Genomic DNA, 21,792 nt, shown 5'->3' on the forward strand with positions numbered 1-21,792 from the left:
CGTTTGATTTTCTGTTCAATTAAAACAAGAAAACAGGAAAACAGGAGGTGAACAGAAGCAATCCAATCAGCTGACTGTTGCTGTAAGCCCCGCCCTCTGCACACACACACACATACACACACACACACACACCCCTCCCCCCGTCTGCCTCTCTCTCTCGGTGTTAATCCGCCTCGCGCTCTCTCTGCCTTCATCATGGCTGAAATCAAAACCGGAATCTTCGCTAAAAACGTCCAGAAGCGGCTGAACAGGGCGCAGGAGAAGGTAGGAGCACAGGAGGAGCACAGGAGGAGGAGGGAGGAGGAGGAGGAGGGAGGAAGGCGGCGGGTGGAGGACGGATGGAGGAGGACAGGAGCAGTGGATGCGGAGCTGGCTGCGGGCTGCAGGCCCGAGCGGCGCCTCTCGCTTTTATTCTCAACATTGCTGTAATTTATTATCATAATTATCATTATTCTTATTAATCAGATGATTGATCCGCAGTGAGACGCTGACGTCATGACGTGTCGGATCAAATTAGCTCATAAAAACAGCAAAATCATCACAAACAGACGGAGAGCGCGGTGATTGGCTGGAGCTGACGGCGGATTAACACTGGCCGGAACGCCTCGTGATGACGTCACAGATGCGGCGAAACATGTCATGCATGAATCTTCTGTTGTAACTTACAGGAGGGGCGGGGGGGGGGGGGGGGGGGGGCGCGCCGCTCGGTCCGCGGCGCGATGACGTACATTCTGACGTCGGATCTGCGTTTGGACCTGGGTCTGATGGTCCGGACTGTCTCACACACACAGTGTGTCCTGATCATGGACAGTCCACAGGAACGTCTGTCTCAGCTGGAACGTTAATCCGGTTAAAGTCGCGTCAGCAGGTTGATCTCAGGTGTTGCAGGTTTCATCCAGAAACTCGACTCAGCTCATTAAATAGTAAAGACGTGGAGTCGCTGAGTTCAGATGCTTCACAGCTCAGTTTGTTGGTTTTAACACGTGTTCTGTCCCCCTGTCCCCCTGTCCCCCTGTCCCCCCGCCATTTTTTCTCAGGTGCTGCAGAAGCTGGGAAAAGCAGATGAGACCAAAGATGAGCAGTTTGAACAAATGGTCATTAACTTCAGGCGACAGGAGGTGAGACACGTCTCAGCTTTAGTTTGTCTCCAGCAGGACATTGACCTGATGATGGTGCAGGTTATCACAGTTCATCCTGAGGGGAAAATTAAACGTCATGAATCATCCAACAATTTTAGAGACATTTATCTGGACCAAAGTTGTGGACTGACTGATGGACATTAGCGTCCACCGAGTACAGATGTTTGCGTGACTGAAAATAAGAAATAACAAATCAGGACAAAACAGTGTAGAGACGTCCACGCGTGTCCAGATGTTGCTCCGTGAGCGAGACGACGCAGCTCACTGGTTTTAAATCTGCAGCGACTTTCAGTTAAAAAAGAAACATTTGGTCCAGTGTCGACTCGCTGACTCAGAAACACAAAGAGTGTGTTATTAACCAGTACTGTGTGTGTGTGTGTGTGTGTGTGTGTGTGTGTTAGTCTGAAGGCTCACGGCTGCAGAGGGAGATGAGGGCCTACATGTCTGCTATCAAAGGTGAGACGATCTTTGTCTTCAGGTTGGTCCTGATGCGACTGATGATGCCTCAGACTCTGACAGAGCTCTGGACATGAAACAAACATATGATCTAACACACTGAATATCATACATTGTGTGGTGGAACGTAGATGGACATTTTCAAGTTTGCCCCTCTTCCTTTAAATAGAGTCGACAAACTTGAATCACCATGACAACGTGTAGCAGCCGACTGTCTTTTTGTTCCTGCAGGGATGCAGCAGGCCTCCATCAACCTGACCCAGTCCCTGCATGAAGTCTACGAACCAGACTGGCACGGAAAAGATGATGTCATGACCATCGGGAAGGTCAGCTTTTTAAAAACACCCACATGACGAGATGACACCTGAACGCATCACCCATGCATGACAGGGCAGTACTTCACTACGAGACACTGACGCCTGTTAACACTAGTTGGACTGACAGAGAGAGAACACAGCACAGTGCAGGTCGCTTTAAATTAAATTGTTTTATTCTACATATGTAAAATCTGTTATTTCACAGTTGTATTTAAAACAAAATGCACATGTAGACGTGGGGGTGGCCGAGAAACCTGGCAGAGTGATTCCATTTTATCTGACAAAGTTAGAGTCTTGTTCAAAGACTTCACAGTAAAAATGCACATTATGCAGCCAGAAAGACAAAAGTCTGAAAAAAAAGAGGGAAAATTTTCTCAAGAAGAATCAAAATAATACACAACAGAAGAATTTGCTCTAAACTGCCTCTCTGGATTTACCCTTAAAGTTTGGGCCCACGTCCGCGGCCGCGGTGGGTCGGCTCTTCTAGCTCAGTTACAATAATTTCATTTCATTTCATTTTCTACCGCTTAATCCTCTATCAGGGTCGCGGGGGAACTGGAGCCTATCCCAGCTGCTTATGGGCGAGAGGCGGGGTACACCCTGGACTGGTCGCCAGTCAATCGCAGGGCTGACACACAAAGACAGACAACCACACACGCACACAGGGGCAATTTAGAGTAGCCAATTAACCTATCCCATGCATGTTTTTGGTATTGTGTGAGGAAGCCGGAGTACCCGGAGAGAACCCACGCAGGCACAGGGAGAACATGCAAACTCCACACAGAAGGACCACACCCTCTTGCTGTGAGGCGACAGTGCTAACCACTGCACCACCGTGCCACCCCAGTTACAATAATCCTAATATTAAATAACATATCATCAAACAGAAGTTCAGTTAAACTCACTGTAAAAACATATTTCTTTTTAAACAAGATACTTATACAGGTCATTTCACCACAAAAGGCAAAACACCCCTCCCACTCTACCACACTTGGTTTCTTCCTCTGTGAACTTCCCTATTTAACCAAATGGACCTGAAAATTACAAGAAGTCAACTTTAAAAATATGTCCAGCATGAATGTGTGTACAACACAACTGTCAATACTGAAATTGAATAAATTCAACGAAAGAGTTTTTCCGTGTGCTGTCTCTGTGCTGTCCTTCATTGACGTGACTGATCTGCAGAACGTCTCACAGCTGAGTGGATCTCAGAGACAAAGGTTCGATGCTGCTCTGTGTTTTAACAAGACGTTTAATTACAGCTCATTCATTTTAGTTACAGCGGTGTTCAGGTGTGAGACACAGGTGTCCATCCAGCACCCTATGGGCTGCAGGGACGGGCTGTGGTCACAGCTGGACACGCTGTCCCCTGGTGTCTTGGATTGTACAGAATCATTTTAGCTTGAGTTGTGTCACCATGACAACATAAGTTGTTTTATGTTTCTTGCAGGACTGCGATGCATTGTGGGAAGACTTCCATAATAAACTGGTGGACTCGACGCTGCTGAACCTGGACGGATACCTGCAGCAGTTCCCAGACCTTAAGGTAACAAAAACTTTTTCACAAATAAAATCTGAAACTTTGATCCAAACCTGAAACGCTGCGTCGTTTCAGACTCGTGTGGCCAAGAGAAGTCGGAAACTCATAGACTACGACAGCGCTCGTCACCACGTCGAAACACTGCAGGTGTCTGGGATTAAGAACGACCGCAAGGTGATGAAGGTGAGTCCGCTCAGCTGTGACTAACCATGATGAAGGCTTCAGACGTGTTGATGACACATAACGATACAGTCATACATGTTACCTGTCCACATGTTGTATGAAGTGAAACACTTTTTGCTTGTAGGCAGAAGAAGAACTGAAAAAGGCTCAGAAAGTGTTTGATGAGCTGAACGTTGGTCTGCAGGATGAACTGCCGACTCTCTGGGACAGGTGAGACACATCATGGTCTCAGGTGCGCTGTGAAGTCCTGAAGGACTGAAAGACGCTGCAGTCGTGTCACTGTTCTTTAAACCCAGCTGCGTCCTCCTCCTCCTCTTCCTCTGATGATGAAGTCAGTGCTTGAATGCAGTGTTTGAAGGAGCCTGGGCTGAGTCGTCTTTGTGCAGAGGCTGAACGACTTTCACAAAATGTGACTGATTCACACACGGACAGGAACAGGTGAAGCAGCCAGGTGTGAACCTGCAGAGGCTGCAGACACGTTTTCTGTCCTGATGTTTGTTCTCGTCAGTTTAGACACATCAAACGTTTCCGAGCTGACTGACTTTTCACAGACGAACCAGCTGACGCCTCATCTGTTCAGTGTCAGTTCAGTTTTATTCATACACCATCAAATCCTAACAGAGGTTACCTCAGGTCACTTTTCATACAGAGCAGGTTCAGACTGAACTCTGTGTGATATGATCCACAGAGAGCAGAGCAGAGGAAACGCTCCCTGCAACAGGTAGAAACCTGGAACAGAACCTGAGGGGGACTGAGAGGGACTGAGGGGCACTGAGGGGGACTGAGAGGGACTGAGGGGGACCGAGGGGGTCTGAGGGGGACTGAGAGGGACTGAGGGGCACTGAGGGGGTCTGAGAGGGACTAAGGGGGACCGAGGGGGTCTGAGAGGGACTGAGGGGGACTGAGGGGCACTGAGGGGGACTGTGGGGGACCGAGGGGCACTGAGGGGGTCTGAGAGGGACTGACTCCAGGAACCACAGTCAGGCTGAGTCCTGGGAGCTCAGTGTTTTGGGGGTAACAGGGAACTCTGAGCTCCTTCAGATCTGATGGTGTCGGATCACTGAGAGCTTTGTAGACGAGGAGCAGGATTTAAATTGTGTTCTGGTGAAAAATGTGGTGACACACAGAGAAAAGGCCCAGGAGCAGAAATGTTTATTAAATCACGTTTTAATAATTTGGAGAAAAATAATGAGACAGAATCAGCAACAGTCACCAGCTCTGACGTTTGTCCTCCTGCTGTGCAGCCGGGTCGGTTTCTACATCAGCACCTACAAGAGTGTGACCAACCTGGAGGCAAAGTTTCACCGGGAGATCTCTCTGGTGAGTTTTTCCTGGGTTTGAGTCCCGGCTTTGTTTTTACAACATTAATATGAAGCAGTGAAATGATGTTAGATCAGCTGTGAATGTTAAACAAAGGAGAGTCAGACAGACGGACCAGCTCTGTGACCAGTACGGTTCAGGCCCTGTGTGACATCATGTCTTACCTGTGGACAGAGGTGACTGACTGTTGGACATTATAACCATATTATAGCCTCATTACAGAAGAACAGAAAAGTAACATGTGAGTGACTCTACCTGTCCAGGTGTGCAGGCAGCTGTATGAAGTGATGACCAAGCTGGGCGAACAGCACTCAGACAAAATGTTCACCATCCAGGGAGCACCGAGGTCAGTGCCAGTTTTCACCCTGCCGATCCGTCAAACTTAAAATCTGCAGCGTTTTCACAGGAGCATGTGACACTGGGCAGCCAATCACAAGACTTTTACGTCATGTGATCATGTGGTTTCAGTGACTCAGGACCTCTTCGACTTGCGAGAACCCCCTCACCACCAGAAGACGAGAGTCCACCTGAGAGTCCAGACGCCAGCTCCAATCACATGCTCCGTCCTGTCTCACCTGGACCACCTCGACCCAAATCTCCCACACAGGTAGATTTAATCCAAACTGCAGGATTCACACATCACTACAGGATTCACACACCACTACAGGAAACACACATCACTGCAGGAAACACACAGCACTGCAGTATTCACACAGCACTGCAGGATTCACACAGCACTGCAGGAAACACACATCACTGCAGTATTCACACAGCACTGCAGTATTCACACAGCACTGCAGGAAACACACATCACTGCAGGATTCACACAGCACTGCAGTATTCACACAGCACTGCAGGATTCACACAGCACTGTAGGATTCACACAGCACTGTAGGAAACACACATCACTGCAGGATTCACACATCACTGCAGGATTCACACAGCACTGTAGGATTCACACAGCACTGCAGGATTTACACATCACTGCAGGAAACACACAGCACTGCAGTATTCACACAGCACTGCAGTATTCACACAGCACTGCAGGAAACACACATCACTGCAGGATTCACACAGCACTGCAGTATTCACACAGCACTGCAGGATTCACACAGCACTGTAGGATTCACACAGCACTGTAGGAAACACACATCACTGCAGGAAACACACAGCACTGCAGGATTCACACAGCACTGCAGGAAACACACAGCACTGCAGGATTCACACAGCACTGATTTCTGTAGAGATGATAGTGATTGACAGGTGATGTGACACTGACAGTAAAATGATAATTAACACAGCGTTCAGTATTTATATATTAGTAAAGTTTATTAATCTGAATGTTTCTGATGCTCAGACTTTCTGTGACTTTTGTTTTTGCTGCACACTTTTGTCTGTTAATTGGTGAGTGAACATGTGACCTCAGGTGTTTTGTCTTTTGTGTATTTATCTTTGTGCGTTTGGTGAATGTGTAACACAGATGTTGTTGTATAGAGTCGATCCCTGAACGTAGAATCCAGCCGTCGCTCTGTGGACTGTTCAGGTCATGAGATCCAACTTTCGCTGCCAGGCTTTGATCGTTTTTACATGTTTGTCAAATGTATTTGGACAAACGTGTATGTATGTGACGTATGTGATGTATGTGATGTATGTGATGTATGTGTGGTGTGTTTCTTGAACACTGGTTCCCAGTCTTCTCTGTAACAGTCCATGGTTCACACTGTAAAAACAATCAGACAACAGTCACAAAGTTCTGGCTGCAAACTAAAATCCCTACATGATTGGATCTGTTTTCCCATGATGCAACACTGCAGCAGAATCTATGAAGCTGCTTACAGTTGGAAAAATGTCCTCAGATTATGGACAGTGGTGAGACAGAACTGCAACATCACCAAAACAAAAATCAATCGATTCCTCTCAGCGTCTGAAAGCTGAGTCAAAGCGTCTGGACCCCTAACCCCTGAGCCCTGACCCTGAGCCTGACCCCTGACCCCTGAGCCTGAGTCTGACCTCTGACCCCATTCTATCAAGACCATTAATGTGCATTTGGACACGTGACAGCTCAGCAGGTGACAGCAGGAAGCAGCTTCCTGTGTTTCTGCCAGGTGCTGCTGTCACCTGTATGTTCCTCACTTACCTAAACAGTGGGCTGAGCAGTGTGGCTGTGAGGGGGGTGGTGCCCCCCCAGATGTTTGGGCTCATACATGGTTACAGCTGGACTTCGTGTTGGGAACCAGTGTTTAAATCCATCATCCAGCAGCAGAGTCGTAGAATAGAAACAGTAGAAGAGTAGCGATGCTTCATCTTTTGTCTCACTGACCTGAACATGTTTCCGTCCTGTTTATGTGTTCATGTGTCTCCATCCTGTTCATGTATTAAATTAAATATATCACATTCAGTTGTGTAGTAACCCTCTGTAGAGTTTGATCAGAGCATCCTCTCTGAGCTGCTGGTGTCGTCTTTGTTTAAATCTTAAGACAAAGTTTAGCTTTGTGAGCCGGAGACTTGTCCTGCTGGAAGAACTGTGTCCTTGAGTCAGGTCTCTGGCCTTGGCTGACAGGTCTGGACCCTGACGTGGTCTCTGCTGGTGCAGTCCGTCCTCAGCGTTGGACATGTTCACTCTGAGGAGCTTCTCTGCTCAGCACAGTTATAGGGCGGTTATCTGAGTCAGTCTGACAGAGGACTAAGGATTCTTACTGGGCACAGGGACAGACTCAGACAGGAACACAGGAGGGACAGACCAACAGAAGACAACAGATCAATGGACAGAGACGCAGGGGTAAAACCGTACAGTGGCTCAGACAGGCAACAAAGACAGGAAGTAAACAAGGTGGTTTGTAGTCACAGAGAAGCAGAAGTCGTCCGGGCTTCACACACAGAGTGAAACGTATTTATTGTTACTGATTTACTGACACGACCTGTTGCTGTGATTGTTTTTGAAATGATTTGTGCTGTACTGTGATTGGCTGCGTAGTTCAACACTGGGTCAGAATCAGGATAATCAGTCTACATGTCCTAAGTGCAGGGTTTTTTCTTTGCTCTGAAATCTGATCACACTCGCGTTTGTTGTTGGCGGCTTCCTGTGGGAGGCTGTGGTGAAGGCTGATCCAGAGCGTAAACCTTTTGTATTTAAACAGCAGATCCAGCTTTCCTCTCATATCTGCTGATACGTCACTCAGTCTTATGCTGTTATAATATTTTGAAATGGGATTTGACCAGGATTTAAGGTTAATGATAAAAGGGCGTTTTTCTGCAAGTCAGAGAACAGAGCGAGTACGCTGATACCAACACTGACACGGTGGCAGCACCAAGGGTTAGAGCCAACACTGAGCACTGAAGTGTTTTGATTCTCAACTGTTCTGATTCTCTGAAAAGAGAAAAACCACCTGAGGCAAAAACACTTAAGGAACACGCCCACCACCCCCCACCCCCACCAACCCATCCCCACTCAGTTATGATAATATGCAGTGATGTGTGTGCTGTAATAACAGCGACTAACTGTGCTGGTGTTTCTGCACCATCCACAGATTTTGAACATTAGAGTGAAATGAATGAGAAAAGTAAAGAAATGTTGCTCAGAGCTGATTGGTTGACAGTTTCTCATGTTTTCAGTTTAAAAAGGGACCACCGGTGCCTCCACCACCAAAGGTCACACCCACAAAGGAGGTGGCAGAGGAGCAGATCATCGATCTGTTTGGAGGAGAATTTTTACCAGCACCATCACCATCACAGGTCTGTGGGGACCACACCGACTGTCTCTGTCCATTTACTGTTCCTAATGTTGTAAACACCTGTTAACCTGTTTTGTTGTTGTCCACAGCCCAATGAACGACCAGGAGAATCTCTTCTTGACCTGGACTTTGATGCTTTTCAGCCAGAAGAAAGTGTTTCGCCGATACCACAGGTTCTCTGCATTAACTGACACCACATCCACGGTTCACCTGCAGCAGGTTGAACCATCTGAACATGCTGCACCAGTTCAGTGGTCTTATTGAAATGAGAGTTGGAAAACAAAATTTTATCAGGAGGGATGGTGGACTTACTGGTGACGAACAGACTGAAGCCGATCATCACAAAAACAAACTTGGAGTACCGCACGGTCGGTGCCTGTTTGTGGCAGGTGCAGAGGTTATGGGTGTGTTGTAGTGATAATGTTTGGGAAGGTTAGTGTTGGTGTTCACAAGCAAAACTTACACAAGATCACAGTGGCCTTGACCTTTGACCTCTGACTTCATACATATTGACTCCATCTCTGACCAGCAGTGATAATATGTGCAAAGTTTGAAGAACATCACTCAAAGACGTTGCCACGTCCGCCTGGAGTCAGCAGTAGAGAGCAGTAGAGTCGAAGCCGTCCTGTTTCTCTCTAACCTGCCTCCTGGCTGCTGTAATGGTTTTCCTCAGTCCAGACTTCGCAGCTTTGGACTCCGTCTCATCGCCTGATCTAAATGCAATGGACCGAGCACGCAGCATGTGGCGTACCTGACTGGTACCAGGTCACACACTCAGCATAATCCTGTCGCTGATGGAGGAGTGGCTGCAGCTTTAAACACCTCCCAGTGTGTCTGAGCGAAGCCGTCCTGCAGGGTGCTCTCAGTCTCTGGGCTCCAGAGTTTCACTGGTTTGGTGACAGGGTTTGTTTGTTTCAGTCTCTGTCTGTAGGCCGGGTACAGGGACAGTGAGATGTGGCCTGAGTGTGAAAGTGGGAGCGGGGTTCAGCCCTGTATGCACCGCGTATGTTGCTGTAGACGTGATCCAGCGTGTTTCTTTCACAGCCCTTAGATTGCGTTGGTTGGTTGCGTTCTTTCCCCAGGCTGTGGCTCTGATGAATGTGTGACTCTTTTTTTCCCACTACCTCCTTCAGCATCTTTGGTTTGCACAATATTTTCCATTACCTCATTTCACTGCCTCTTTTTATGTTTGCACTATAACCTGCACTATTTTTCTCAATAGTCTGAATATATATATATTATATATTATATATATTAATATATATGTAAATAGTTATATAGTTATCTTTTTGCACTACCCACATTCAGACTGACCCATTGCATCGTTAGTAACTGGAAAAAAAAAAAAAGTTGTTGTTCCGTTGGCTGTGTGTTGTTGTTGTTGTTTTTGTTGTACTGCATGAGAGCAAGAAAAACCGGAGTCAGATTCCTTGTTTGTATGTACAAACTTGGCCAATAAATCTGATTCTGATTCTGATTCTGTTAAAGTTGCCAGTGGTGTTAAAAGCAGCGTCAGGATGAGCCGCCTGTAACGCGCTGATGACGCCGTGCAGTTGACTTGCTCAGGGATGTAAACAGCAGCCAAACACACAACAGAACATTCCCTCAGCAGATAGCAGGGACGACATTTCAGCAGTAAAAACTCCACATCTGGACAGCAATGCTTATGACAGTCCGTATGTCTCCACCCCATGAGTTGTTAATAAACGCACACACCTCCACCTTTGGCCGGTGTCCTCGGTGTACGGAATAAGTCTGTAACTGAGCGGCTGGTTCTGGGACTTTGTCTGAAAGTTAGAGCGCAGCACTCTCTAGTTTCCTGTTGTGTTGTGATCCTGGCTCTCAGCTCGTCCAGTTTGTTTTCCAGGAACTGCATGTTAGCTAGCAAGAGGCTAGGCAGCGGTGGTCTGCTGGCGCGGGCTGTTAGCCTAGCATGGAGCCCTCCCCTCTTGCCTCGCTCACGTCTATGTTTGCGACGCGCTCTCCTGGGGTCAGCTCGCTCGCGGGGTTGTGTGAGTTGGCGATATCCAGCAGTGTCTGTTGTATGTTCGCTGTGTGTGGCATCTGTGCAGAACGAGCGACATCCGCTCGCCACGGAGGGCGCCATGTTGCCATAACACATTCTGAAGCACAACATTGCATTAAGGTCACAGCGGACCTTTGACCTCTGACCTTCACGATCTAATCAGTTCATCTTTTAGTCACAATCAACGTTTGTTTGAAAGCCATCCCTCAAACGGTTCTTACAATATCGCGTTACCATGCAAAACATAAATATGGTCATAGTGACTTTGCCCTTTGACCTTTGGACGGACTGAGGGACAACCCGTAAACATAATGCCTCCGACCTTTGGCTCTTGCTGGCGCGAAAGCATAAAAAACTTCAGGATTCATGAAGAGCTGCTTCAAATAAACAGTAAAGTGTTAGTGATGCTAATCTGTGTAAACACATGAACAACATGTGCTCTGCTCCTTTCAGACAGCGGTGCCCTGGGACATGTGGTCGGTGAGTCCTCTAAATTTACTCTCATGTTGTTTTTATAGTCAAACTTTGAAAAAGTGAAGTTGGTGACGTACAAATGAAAATGTTTTCTAAGCATAAATGATGAAATTCATCAGATCAGTGTTGATGTTTCTTCATCACTTACTCTTTTCTTTTTAAAGGCAAACGCCCAAACAGCTCAGCCTGTAAGTATGAAACCTGATAAATCACCTATTGATTTTAGAGATAACGTTCAGCGTTGCACGTCAGTGTGTTCACAGACTCATCCACTTCATGTGACTTTTGTTCAGCTGGTTTTGTTTCCACAAAGATAAAATGATCAGTGAACTTTTTCCTGTGCTGCTGTTTCTTTTCGTTGATTCTCTACATTTGCTTTGTTGGTTTTCCAAACATCTTTTAAAGTCTTTAATGCAGTTGAATTATTTTGTTGCTAAAATATTCACCTGGTTTACAGCTGGTGTGACGAGATCTGCCACATTTTAACTTAATTTATCTGGAACTCACGGAAATCAGTGTCTGAGCGAAGCCACAAACTCAGATTATGAAGCAGAAAGTTGAGAAGCTATGATCAGTCTGTCTTTGTGCAACCACTCTCCAGAGTCTCACATCATCCAGCTGCACGTCTTTGTGTTGAAAGCAGCCACTCTGTATGTCCATGCACGGACCTTCCAATCACACTCTGTGGGTTCAGAGCAGGTAGGGCAAACTTTAACCCTTCACTCCCTGCCTTTCCCAAGCAGGCTGGAGACGCGGGCTTCGTCGCCAACTGGTCTGCAGACTTTGGCTCAATGTCAACAAATGGAGATGCCTCTTCAAGTGCCACGGCCCCTGGGGCCCCTACTGTAGAGCTGGAGGGGGTGCAGGGCGGGGCACAGGGTGGGGCTCAGGGCTGGCTCCAGGCAGATGGCTGGCAGCCAGGTGGACACACAGCTACACCTCCTCAGGACAGTGAGGCAGCCACAGCAGCTGAATCTGAGGTTAGCAAGTGGGACTCTCAAACTAACCCCAACCTTCATCCCAGTGTAGTCAGAGGTGATAAAGATGAGACAGGGTGGGCAGAATCAGAGGGGGTCATAGCAGGGCAGGAAGGCCGCAGGAAGTCCACCCCAGGACTTAAATTCACCAATGAGTACGGTGAAGAGATTGGGGACAGCACAGAGGACAGGGGAGAAAAGTGGTCCAGATCTCCAGATGGTTCTGGGTCTGAATATGAGACTGCTGAGGAGTGGGGTGATGGAGGTCAGGGGGGAGGCTGGGCCAGTGCTGATGATGAAATTTCATGTGAAGATCATCCCCCAGTGAGCACCAAAGAGGGGTGGGGGGGTGGAGCTGATATTGTAGCAGGAGATTGGCCTCCAACAGCAGACGAAGCTCCACCAGAGAGAAACTCAGGAAAGGGTGCATTTGATTCCGATCCCTCAAATGAATCGCAGGGAGGAGGTGCATTTGATTCAGGTCCCTCAAAGGAAATACAGGGAGGAGGTGCGTTTGATTCTGACCCCTTTGCTGAAACACAGGGAGGAGGTGCGTTTGATTCAGGTCCCTCAAATGAAACGCAGGGAGGAGGGGCATTTGATTCTGACCCCTTTGCTGAAACGCAGGGAAGAGGTGCGTTTGATTCAGGTCCCTCAAATGAATCGCAGGGAGGAGGTGCATTTGATTCAGGTCCCTCAAATGAAACGCAGGGAGGAGGGGCATTTGATTCTGACCCCTTTGCTGAAACGCAGGGAAGAGGTGCGTTTGATTCAGGTCCCTCAAATGAAACGCAGGGAGGAGGGGCATTTGATTCTGACCCCTTTGCTGAAACACAGGGAGGAGGTGCGTTTGATTCAGGTCCCTCAAATGAATCGCAGGGAGGAGGTGCATTTGATTCAGGTCCCTCAAAGGAAATACAGGGAGGAGGTGCGTTTGATTCTGACCCCTTTGCTGAAACACAGGGAGGAGGTGCGTTTGATTCAGGTCCCTCAAATGAAACGCAGGGAGGAGGGGCATTTGATTCTGACCCCTTTGCTGAAACGCAGGGAAGAGGTGCGTTTGATTCTGACCCCTTTGCTGAAACGCAGGGAGGAGGTGCGTTCGATTCTGATCCCTTTGCTAAAATGCAGGGAGGAGGTGCGGTTGATTCAGGTCCCTCAAATGAAATGCAGGGAGGAGGGGCGTTTGATTCTGATCCCTTTGCCGAAACGCAGGGAGGAGGTGCGGTTGATTCTGATCCCTTTGCTAAAACGCAGGGTGGAGGTGCGTTTGATTCAGGTCCCTCAAATGAAATGCAGGGAGGAGGGGCGTTTGATTCTGATCCCTTTGCCGAAACGCAGGGAGGAGGTGCGGTTGATTCTGATCCCTTTGCTAAAACGCAGGGTGGAGGTGCGTTTGATTCAGGTCCCTCAAATGAAATGCAGGGAGGAGGGGCGTTTGATTCTGATCCCTTTGCCGAAACGCAGGGAGGAGGTGCGTTTGATTCTGATCCCTTTGCTGAAACGCAGGGAGGAGGTGCGTTTGATTCTGACCCCTTTGCTGAAACGCAGGGAGGAGGTGCATTTGATTCTGACCCCTTTGCTGAAACGCAGGGAGGAGGTGCATTTGATTCAGGTCCCTCAAATGAAACGCAGGGAGGAGGTGCGTTTGATTCAGGTCCCTCAAATGAAATGCAGGGAGGAGGGGCGTTTGATTCTGACCCCTTTGCTGAAACGCAGGGAGGAGGTGCGTTTGATTCAGGTCCCTCAAATGAAACGCAGGGAGGAGGTGTGTTTGATTCAGGTCCCTCAAATGAAACGCAGGGAGGAGGTATGTTTGATTCCGTATCATTTGTTAAAACAAAGTGTGAAAACAAAGGGGGTGGATTTGAATTTGATCCGTTTGCTGAGAGCTCAGGTGAAGGTGGGGTTATGATCACAGGGGATGGGAGTGGGTGGGATGCAGACCCTTTTGCCGACAGTTTCCCAGCAGCCTCTTCGGGGACAGTGGGTCCTGCCTCCGACACCACGTCTTGGCAGGAAGTTAGTGACAGCAGTGGCTTCCGTTCTTCTGTCACTCAACAAAACTCTGCGTCCGTCTGCGGCTCAGCAGCAGAAGGAATTAAAGACGTAAACGTTCCCAGAATTCACAAAGACCCAGAAAATTCAGACATGTCCGAAGATGAGGCCGCAAACCGGAGATTTGGAAAGTTGTACCAAGAGCTAGATACAGAAAAGGAAGAGGTACTTGACTTGCTCCCCTCTTCAGTGTGGTAGATTAGCACAGAGTAGATTAGAAATCAGTTGAACCTATTCCCGCCTTCTACCCTCCCACAAACTGACAGAGTAAAACCCACCCTGAGCTCCTCCTGCGTCTCCTCTGTCTCCGTCTGCTTGTTCATTCCATGCTTTCATCTTTCTGTCCAAATCATTTGAGCCGTCTTACCGAAAGGCTTCTGATACTAACGTGTGTCTCTAACATCTTTAATTCAGGGGACCAATTCATTTAATGGATTTTCGCAGGTAATTTTCCAAAATAAACTTAACTTTTCACACATTGTCCAGAGTTTACATCAAAACTGATGAGTTCAGCTGTTCTGAGAACAGCGTTGGTGTCAGATCTAGTTCAGTTCACATAGTCACAAATGCTTTTATCCAATTCAGTGTGCTTGTTATTGTTTGCTGTTCCTTTCACTGAAGGTGAAGGTCAGGGCTCGGCCCCGCGGCTCCGACCCGATGTGGTCCGATCTGTCCCCTTTTTACAAAGAATTCTGGAGCACAACAAAAATTAAATAAAGACACAAAAAGCAGCTAAATGACACGTGTTTCACCACAGTTTGGACAAATATGAGACAATTACACCACCAGCATTAGAGAAAGTGGCAGTGAGTTCTTCGTATCAGGATAAAGGTCAGAGGTCACTGCAGATATCCCATGTGACTTCTATGGGACATTTAAATAGACACTGATCCAAACTATGTGAAGCCTTTTCCCCAGTGATGTCTGTTCTTTTAACGTCCTGTCTCCTAATGTCCTGTCTCTTAACATTGTCCAGATGAAACATTGAAATTTACAGTTTACAGAGATGAATTCAGGTGTTCTGGGGACAGTGTCCACAGGGAGTTTGTCTCCAATGTCTTTATGTAGTTAAATGTGACTCATTGTTTGCTGTGTTCCCTGAATGTTTCATCTCCGAATGTTCCCTCACCTAATAATTTGTCCTTTACTGCTCCATCTTTTAATGTCTCATCTCTTTATATCCTGTCTCTTAATGTACTGTCTTCTCTCTATCTCCTTTGTCCTTGTGTCCCAGTGTCCCTTCTGTTCTTTTAATGTCCCATCTCCTGTCATGTATTCCAGTGTCCCTGATTTTAATGTTCTTCTGTATGAAATCATTGTGTGTTTGTGCGTCTCAATCTTCAGTTGATTCTTCTCTTCTCCGTTTTTGACACATGCCTCTGAAGGATGTTTCAGCTCCATCGTTTTTTGCTGATTTTGACAAAATGGTAAGTTTTAATTTATGTGAATTATTTTATTGAAGGTAACGTATGTGTGTGAAATGGGACGGTGTATTTATTCTTTGATTTATTATGTTTTGCAGTTTTATCCAATAATTTTTTTGTGTATTTTTTATAAACATCTGCAACAATTTTATTTTTTCTTTCTATATGATCACTGCTTTTTTAAAATAAAATGTTCAGATTACCTTTTTTCAGAAGGCAAATAACAATTATTCAAACATTTTGTGAAGAAAGACATGAAGAAAACGAGCTGACACAAATGCTGGATTTGTTTTTCTGAATGGTTTCTGAATGTACTGGTTAAGAAGGTTTGTTAAGAAGTCTGAGCCTGTTTTGGAATTTCATGGAAAATGTCAGTGCGCAGTGTCGAACTGTCTGAGGGCTGATCGCCATCTTCCTTTGCAAAAGAACGAAGTTAGCACTGAATCAACGGAGGCTCCTGAAGCCTCAGAGACAGAAGCTGCTGAGAAACAAGAAAAACCTGCAGCCCCCCCTCCTGGAGAAAGGGTGGATGAACATCTAGCTCCCCCTGCTGGTGAGGAGGCGGAACCTGCAGCTCCCCCTGCTGGTGAGGAGGCGGAACCTGCAGCTCCCCCTGCTGGTGAGGAGGCGGAACCTGCAGCTCCCCCTGCTGGTGAGGTGGAGGAACCTGCAGCTCCCCCTGCTGGTGAGGAGGCAGAACCTGCAGCTCCCCCTGCTGGTGAGGTGGATACAGCAGAAAGCTGTGGCAGTCCAAAGGAGGAGAAACCTGCTGTGAGTGGACGTGTTGATCCCAATAATTCATAAATGACACTGCATCCTTTTGTGATCACCTGATCATCATCATCATTGTCATCATTTTCACCATCATCATCACCACCGTCATCATCATCACTGTCATCTTCATCATGTAATCCACATCATGGAGTTACATGTTTGAATGTTCATTGTGGAATCTGTAATTTCAGATCATTATTTTTACAGAATAATGTGATTACGGCCACAAACACAGAAGAGTGTGTGACAATGAAATGCAAGTGTGAACTGAGCGTCGCAGTCAGCGCCGCTTTAGCATGAAACGCCAAGAGAAAGCCAACGCTGTTTGTCTTGGTTCAAAACCAGTTCCACAAAGCTCTGACAGAAAACCTCAGTCTTTCCTTCATGAGCAATCTAAGAATCACAAATTGCATCTCCTTGTTTTCCTTTTTGTTTCTTCGGTGCAGTAAGCGCAGTAGCACACAATCCAAAGATGCATGTTTGTTCATTCCTGTGGTCATAGCTTTAACTCACCTGCAGACAAGTGACAGATTAAAGGAAAAATACCCCCGTCTACAAGAGGGGGCACAGAGTGATTTGAAGCATTTGAAAATGGTGTGAATCTTATGCTGTGGCTTTCACAGCCTCCAGATCAACATCCAGTTGAACTTCTATGGGAAATTCTGGACTGACATGCTGATCAGTTCTTTACATCATAAGGAAATATCTTTATGAAGACTGGATTTCACCCTTCAGTCCAGAAACTTGGAGAATCATTGCTAAGACCACACTGGAGCTGTGGTGGTGGAACACGGTGGCTCGACACCTGATTAAGACTCAATGTTTATTCCTTTAATTTGTCGCTTGTCTGAATTTCACCTGTTCGATGACAAAGTTAATCACCTCCAGTGGTGCTTTACTTTGTATTCACACTAAACGCTAAGCAAATTTTTCCCGCGGTGTGATGACATACACAGTCAATGCAAAGACGAGAGTAAACTCGAATACGTGTCTGCAGGAGCTGGAAATATTTTCAGCGTTGAGATTCTTCTGACGTCACCAATAATCAGAGATGGAAGATAAACTTATCGAGACTGTGCTCAAGAAAACCTCTGAAATTTATAGAGACAGAAAAAAGGAGAGAAAAATCAAAAAGATACTTGATTGTATCTGTTCTACTTTACTATGAGCCAGGCTAACATTAGCATTAGCTGCCTTCAGTAGTTAGCACAAACATTAGCATGGCTAATGTTTATTCTCGTCATGGTTGATAGTAGAAATAACTATTAATAAATTACTAAGGTATGTGGTATCTAGGGAGGCAAGTCCCTCCTCCTTTATGGAAGAAGTACTCCCATTGGCTGTTAAAGGCAAATACTGCAGCTTGTGAAACATTGCAGAAAGAGTCCAGTGAGTAATGTGAGAAATTTGCTTTGTGTTTGGTTTGAATGCACAAGTTGAGTTTTGTCCCTTTTTGGGCCAGTGCTCACAGCAGCTGGGCTCAACCATAACCCTTCATTTGTGATTTCATACTTGTGTTTGTGGCCTAAATGAGATTTTCTCTCCAAAGTCGACGATTGGATCTCCCAGTTCTGAAAAAGCAGAACTTTGTGAGGTATGTAGCTCTGGTTTTTGGTTTTTGTCAGCTTTTCATTTAATTTTGTTGTTTACAAACAATTTTGATCTTTATTTGTGTACTTGTGATGACACAGTTGTACATTAAAAATGCAGATGATAATTTACATATACATGATCCACAAAGTATTTAAACAGTAGTAGTTATGGATTACTATCATCCGTCACTGCACATGTCTAAATCCAACACAAAACGTTGTGGATTCTGCTCAAAGGTTCATTTTTAATCCTGGAAGTAGAAGCTTGTGCTGTTTCATCAAAATATGGGAATTAGGTTTTATAAGATTTATAAGCATTTAATTTGAAGGCAGAAACTCCAGTGATGTTTTCTGTAGTGATCACAAATATGAATTATTGAAATCTAACCTACAGGTAATTCTGTGGATTTCACAGTTTCTGTAAAATGAAATCATTTCTGTCCGAACACAGATTCCTCCGGCTGAAGAAGCTAAAACGCCCCCAGGTGAAGCAGCTCCATCGGTAACTATCAGTCAGCTGTCACACTATTCATACAGCAGTATTTGAGTCAGACCTGTGCATCATGAGCATAAAAGTTATTCATCATTTTGTTATAATTATGATTTTTATAAATTATTAGAATTGTCTCCTGGTTTCATCAAAAAATCCAAAAAGTTGTTTATCAATTAAATTTTCCTGAGCAGCAGAGAAACAGAAAATCAGATCAAAAGTATAAAGTTTATCAGCACATCCTGTAACCAATAATCAATCAGTGCATATAGATGATGACCATAAATACAGTAATCAGAGTCTAAAACATGTTTTTGTTGAATTTAAAAGAGATTATGCAACAAAATACAAAATCATCATCAGCAAATGTGAAAACGTTGGAATAAGGTTCTTGAAAGTTTGGCAGCAGATTTGGACTCAGGATCAGCAATGCCTTTGCTCGTGTCTCATATCGATCTCAATCTTTACTTTTCAAACTTTACTCAGTGGCGCTATGAACACTGTTTTCCATAAAGTTGGAATAAAATATATTTTACGTTCTCTCGTGAAATGAGTGTGACGAAGTGAATATCTTTTCAAAACTTTATTGATCAATCTCTTCTAATGTGATTACTGATGCTTATAAACAGGACTAAAAAGAGGAAAGTGTCTGAAAACAAAATTATTCCAACTTTATGGACAGCAGTGTACACACACACACACACACACACAAATACATACATATATTCTGCACTTAATATATTTTTTTATCGGTCACTGCTTGGTTTTCTTTTACAAAACAGCAGTTTTATTTTTAGTCAGTTACTTATTTGAAGTAGTTTCTGTGCATGTACACAGGGAATACTGCAAACATAAAGTCAGTGTACTGGATACAAATCTTATTCCAAAGCTAATTTAGGGAATTAGCTTTATTTTACACACCCACATTTTATTTTATGACCAAAGCATTTGTCTCCATCTTTCTATCTTGTAAAAAATGTAAAATGTTTAACTGCTGAAGAAGCGATTGAGAAAATAAAAGCTGAAAAACAGATGTAAGTTTAAAAATCTCTTCTAAAATGAAAATGTTTTTACATATCTGTGTAGAAGGATTTCTGGAGAAATGAAGACGTTATTAACCAGAGATTAATGCTGTTTGCTTGCTGTAGGAAAACATGCCGATCCCCTCGGTGGTGATTGAGCCTGCATCCAGTAACGAAGGTGATGATGACCGTGATGCTGACATCATCTCACCCACCGCCATCAGTGACAATGGTGTGACGGCTCAAAACCAGAGCATCAAACAGATGAGTGCATTTGGTGGCGTGTCAGGACTCCCTGATGATTTTCTTTATAAGGTGGGATTTCGTTCACATGGTTCCATGGTTACTTGCGGTGTGTTATTTTTCATAGAAGTGATTGATGTGCTCAGTCTGATGTTAGCAGACGTGGTGATGGTGTTGTTGTTGACTTAGGTGGAGACGATGCACGACTTCGAAGCTGCAAATTCTGATGAGCTTGAACTGAAGAGAGGTGATGTGGTGTTAGTGGTTCCAACAGCTTCAGTAGAGGATCAGGTGAGAACAGCAGATGGCACGTAAAGGTGTGTAAATGAAAGAACTGACAGAATCTTAATAACAACTCAGACTGATGGTGTTTTTGTGGTTGTGGTTGGTGCAGGACGCCGGATGGTTAACAGGGATCAAAGAGAGTGAGTGGTTAAGTCTTGGAGCTGGTGCTCAAAAAGGACTGTTCCCTGAAAACTTCACCCAGCGTCTGGAGTAAGATGTGTCTTCAGCCGGTGGGTGAAATGATCACAGATGTGAAATACTGGTGACCAACTCAGCATGTAGCCAACCCCTCTCCTGGGAAAGCTTATAATATCTTGCAGGCGCTTGCTGGACAAGACAAGGCTATATCTGTGAGTTAAGAGTCAACCGTAGTGAACCTAAAACTCATGGTAATAAATAGTAGTACTGTTGTCAGCAGAAAATCAAAAAGCATGATGTGATAGTGTGGTCAACCCTTCCTGGATCAGAAATACAATTTTTTAAGGAAAAAAACTTAAAGTGTATTTAAATGTTGGCACTAACTGAAGTAGGTAAAGGGAAAATAAGCAAACAACTAAAAACAAAAACAAAGAAAAAAACGCACCTTTTTTGCACCTAATGTGTTGTACAGATGTTGTTGCTTAGCTGTGGAATAGACCAGAATCTGTTGTGCTGTGATGTATTTAAATGTTTCTGAGTGTGACATCAATCTCTCGAGTTTGTTGTGTTAATGAAACACAGCATCACTGTTCAATCTTAATCACTGTTATTGTATTTCCTTAATAAGCCTGAGTGTGTGTGATTCATAAGTGGCAATGACTGAAGTAATTGAGGAGTATAACTATGCTCCAGGCAAAAGAAGCAGTGGAGCAAAAACCAGTGCATATCCAGCATGAAAGCGTACAATGTTTTCTTTAAGTATTTGAACATATAATAAAGAATATCCTCAGTATAGAAGCAAATCATTGTACGTGTGTCCATGTTCTGTTTTATGTGTAAGGCAGCAACTAATCCACTCCCTGGAAAGACCAGCAGGACAGAGCCGTGTGGAACGTACAGGGCCCGATGGTAGAAACACAAATCTTCACTGAATGAAAGTTTCTCTGTACAATGAGTCAGACTGATAACTTTCTGAGAGAAACGTCACAGGAAGTGAAGGACACACAGCCACAGACACACGTAATGGTACCTGGGAGGAGCTAAGACAATGTTTATAAACTGACAGTGACTTTAGGGTTAGGTTGGGTTAAAAGCATAGCTCTCTATATGCATGGGGGCATTTTGTGTTAAAAACTTTAAAATTTTTCTTGTTTATAATCATATAAAAGCTCATATCATATAAAAAGCTTTTAAAACTACAGTAAAAGCCATAAAAATGATAATAAATCTTTGTGGAAGGGATTTAAAAGAGGACCTCTGTCACAGCTTGAGGCAAGGACTAGGACCCAAATGCACGACCCCTCAGATGTAGTCAAAAAATAATAATTTTATTCTAACAAAGTAGCAACAGAAAATTACTCACAAAGGAGGAAGGGAAACTAGCTGGACAAAGTAAACAAGAATCACCCATAAGGGGAAAGAAGGCACAGAAACAAAAATACAAAACGTAAACAGAAAATCACTCAAGTGAGGAAAAAGACTGAACCTGAGGAGTGAAAAAACCAAACAAGAAACAAAGTAACAAATAATACCTAACCTGACTAGGGAAACAATGATAATACACAACCTAACATGAGATACGAGACCGGGTGAAAGACATGTG

At 45.0% G+C, this 21,792-nt stretch overlaps 2 protein-coding genes across 10 annotated transcripts; both read left to right on the forward strand.

Annotated features, from left to right (window-relative positions):
• Positions 1 to 143: 143 nt before the first annotated feature.
• On the forward strand, positions 144 to 20,979 carry LOC121193574 (amphiphysin-like). 8 transcript variants are annotated; one of them, XM_041055945.1, is made up of 22 exons: positions 144 to 264; positions 1,038 to 1,118; positions 1,541 to 1,595; positions 1,827 to 1,921; positions 3,363 to 3,458; positions 3,528 to 3,635; positions 3,760 to 3,845; positions 4,880 to 4,955; positions 5,219 to 5,301; positions 5,424 to 5,562; positions 8,568 to 8,687; positions 8,776 to 8,859; positions 11,166 to 11,192; positions 11,351 to 11,374; positions 11,927 to 12,166; positions 14,636 to 14,665; positions 15,607 to 15,648; positions 17,969 to 18,013; positions 18,463 to 18,513; positions 19,650 to 19,838; positions 19,956 to 20,057; positions 20,161 to 20,979. In XM_041055945.1, exons 1-22 carry the CDS (start codon positions 196 to 198, stop codon positions 20,263 to 20,265), a joined length of 1,947 nt encoding a protein of 648 aa, XP_040911879.1. In that variant the 5' UTR covers positions 144 to 195; the 3' UTR covers positions 20,266 to 20,979. The 8 variants fall into 8 exon arrangements, with proteins under 8 accessions (XP_040911879.1, XP_040911874.1, XP_040911875.1 ...); XM_041055940.1 differs by lacking the exon at positions 14,636 to 14,665 and adding an exon at positions 16,072 to 16,416; XM_041055941.1 differs by lacking the exon at positions 14,636 to 14,665 and adding an exon at positions 16,072 to 16,416 and having other exon boundaries at positions 11,930 to 12,166.
• Positions 12,998 to 15,546, forward strand: LOC121193575 (keratin, type I cytoskeletal 9-like). 2 transcript variants are annotated; one of them, XM_041055949.1, is made up of 2 exons: positions 12,998 to 13,049; positions 13,092 to 15,546. In XM_041055949.1, exon 2 carries the CDS (start codon positions 13,289 to 13,291, stop codon positions 14,417 to 14,419), a length of 1,131 nt encoding a protein of 376 aa, XP_040911883.1. In that variant the 5' UTR covers positions 12,998 to 13,049; positions 13,092 to 13,288; the 3' UTR covers positions 14,420 to 15,546. The 2 variants fall into 2 exon arrangements, with proteins under 2 accessions (XP_040911883.1, XP_040911884.1); XM_041055950.1 differs by having other exon boundaries at positions 13,005 to 13,721; positions 13,806 to 15,546.
• Positions 20,980 to 21,792: the final 813 nt, after the last annotated feature.

The sequence above is a fragment of the Toxotes jaculatrix genome, chromosome 14 (assembly GCF_017976425.1).
Source record: "Toxotes jaculatrix isolate fToxJac2 chromosome 14, fToxJac2.pri, whole genome shotgun sequence".
NCBI lineage: Eukaryota > Metazoa > Chordata > Actinopteri > Toxotidae > Toxotes > Toxotes jaculatrix.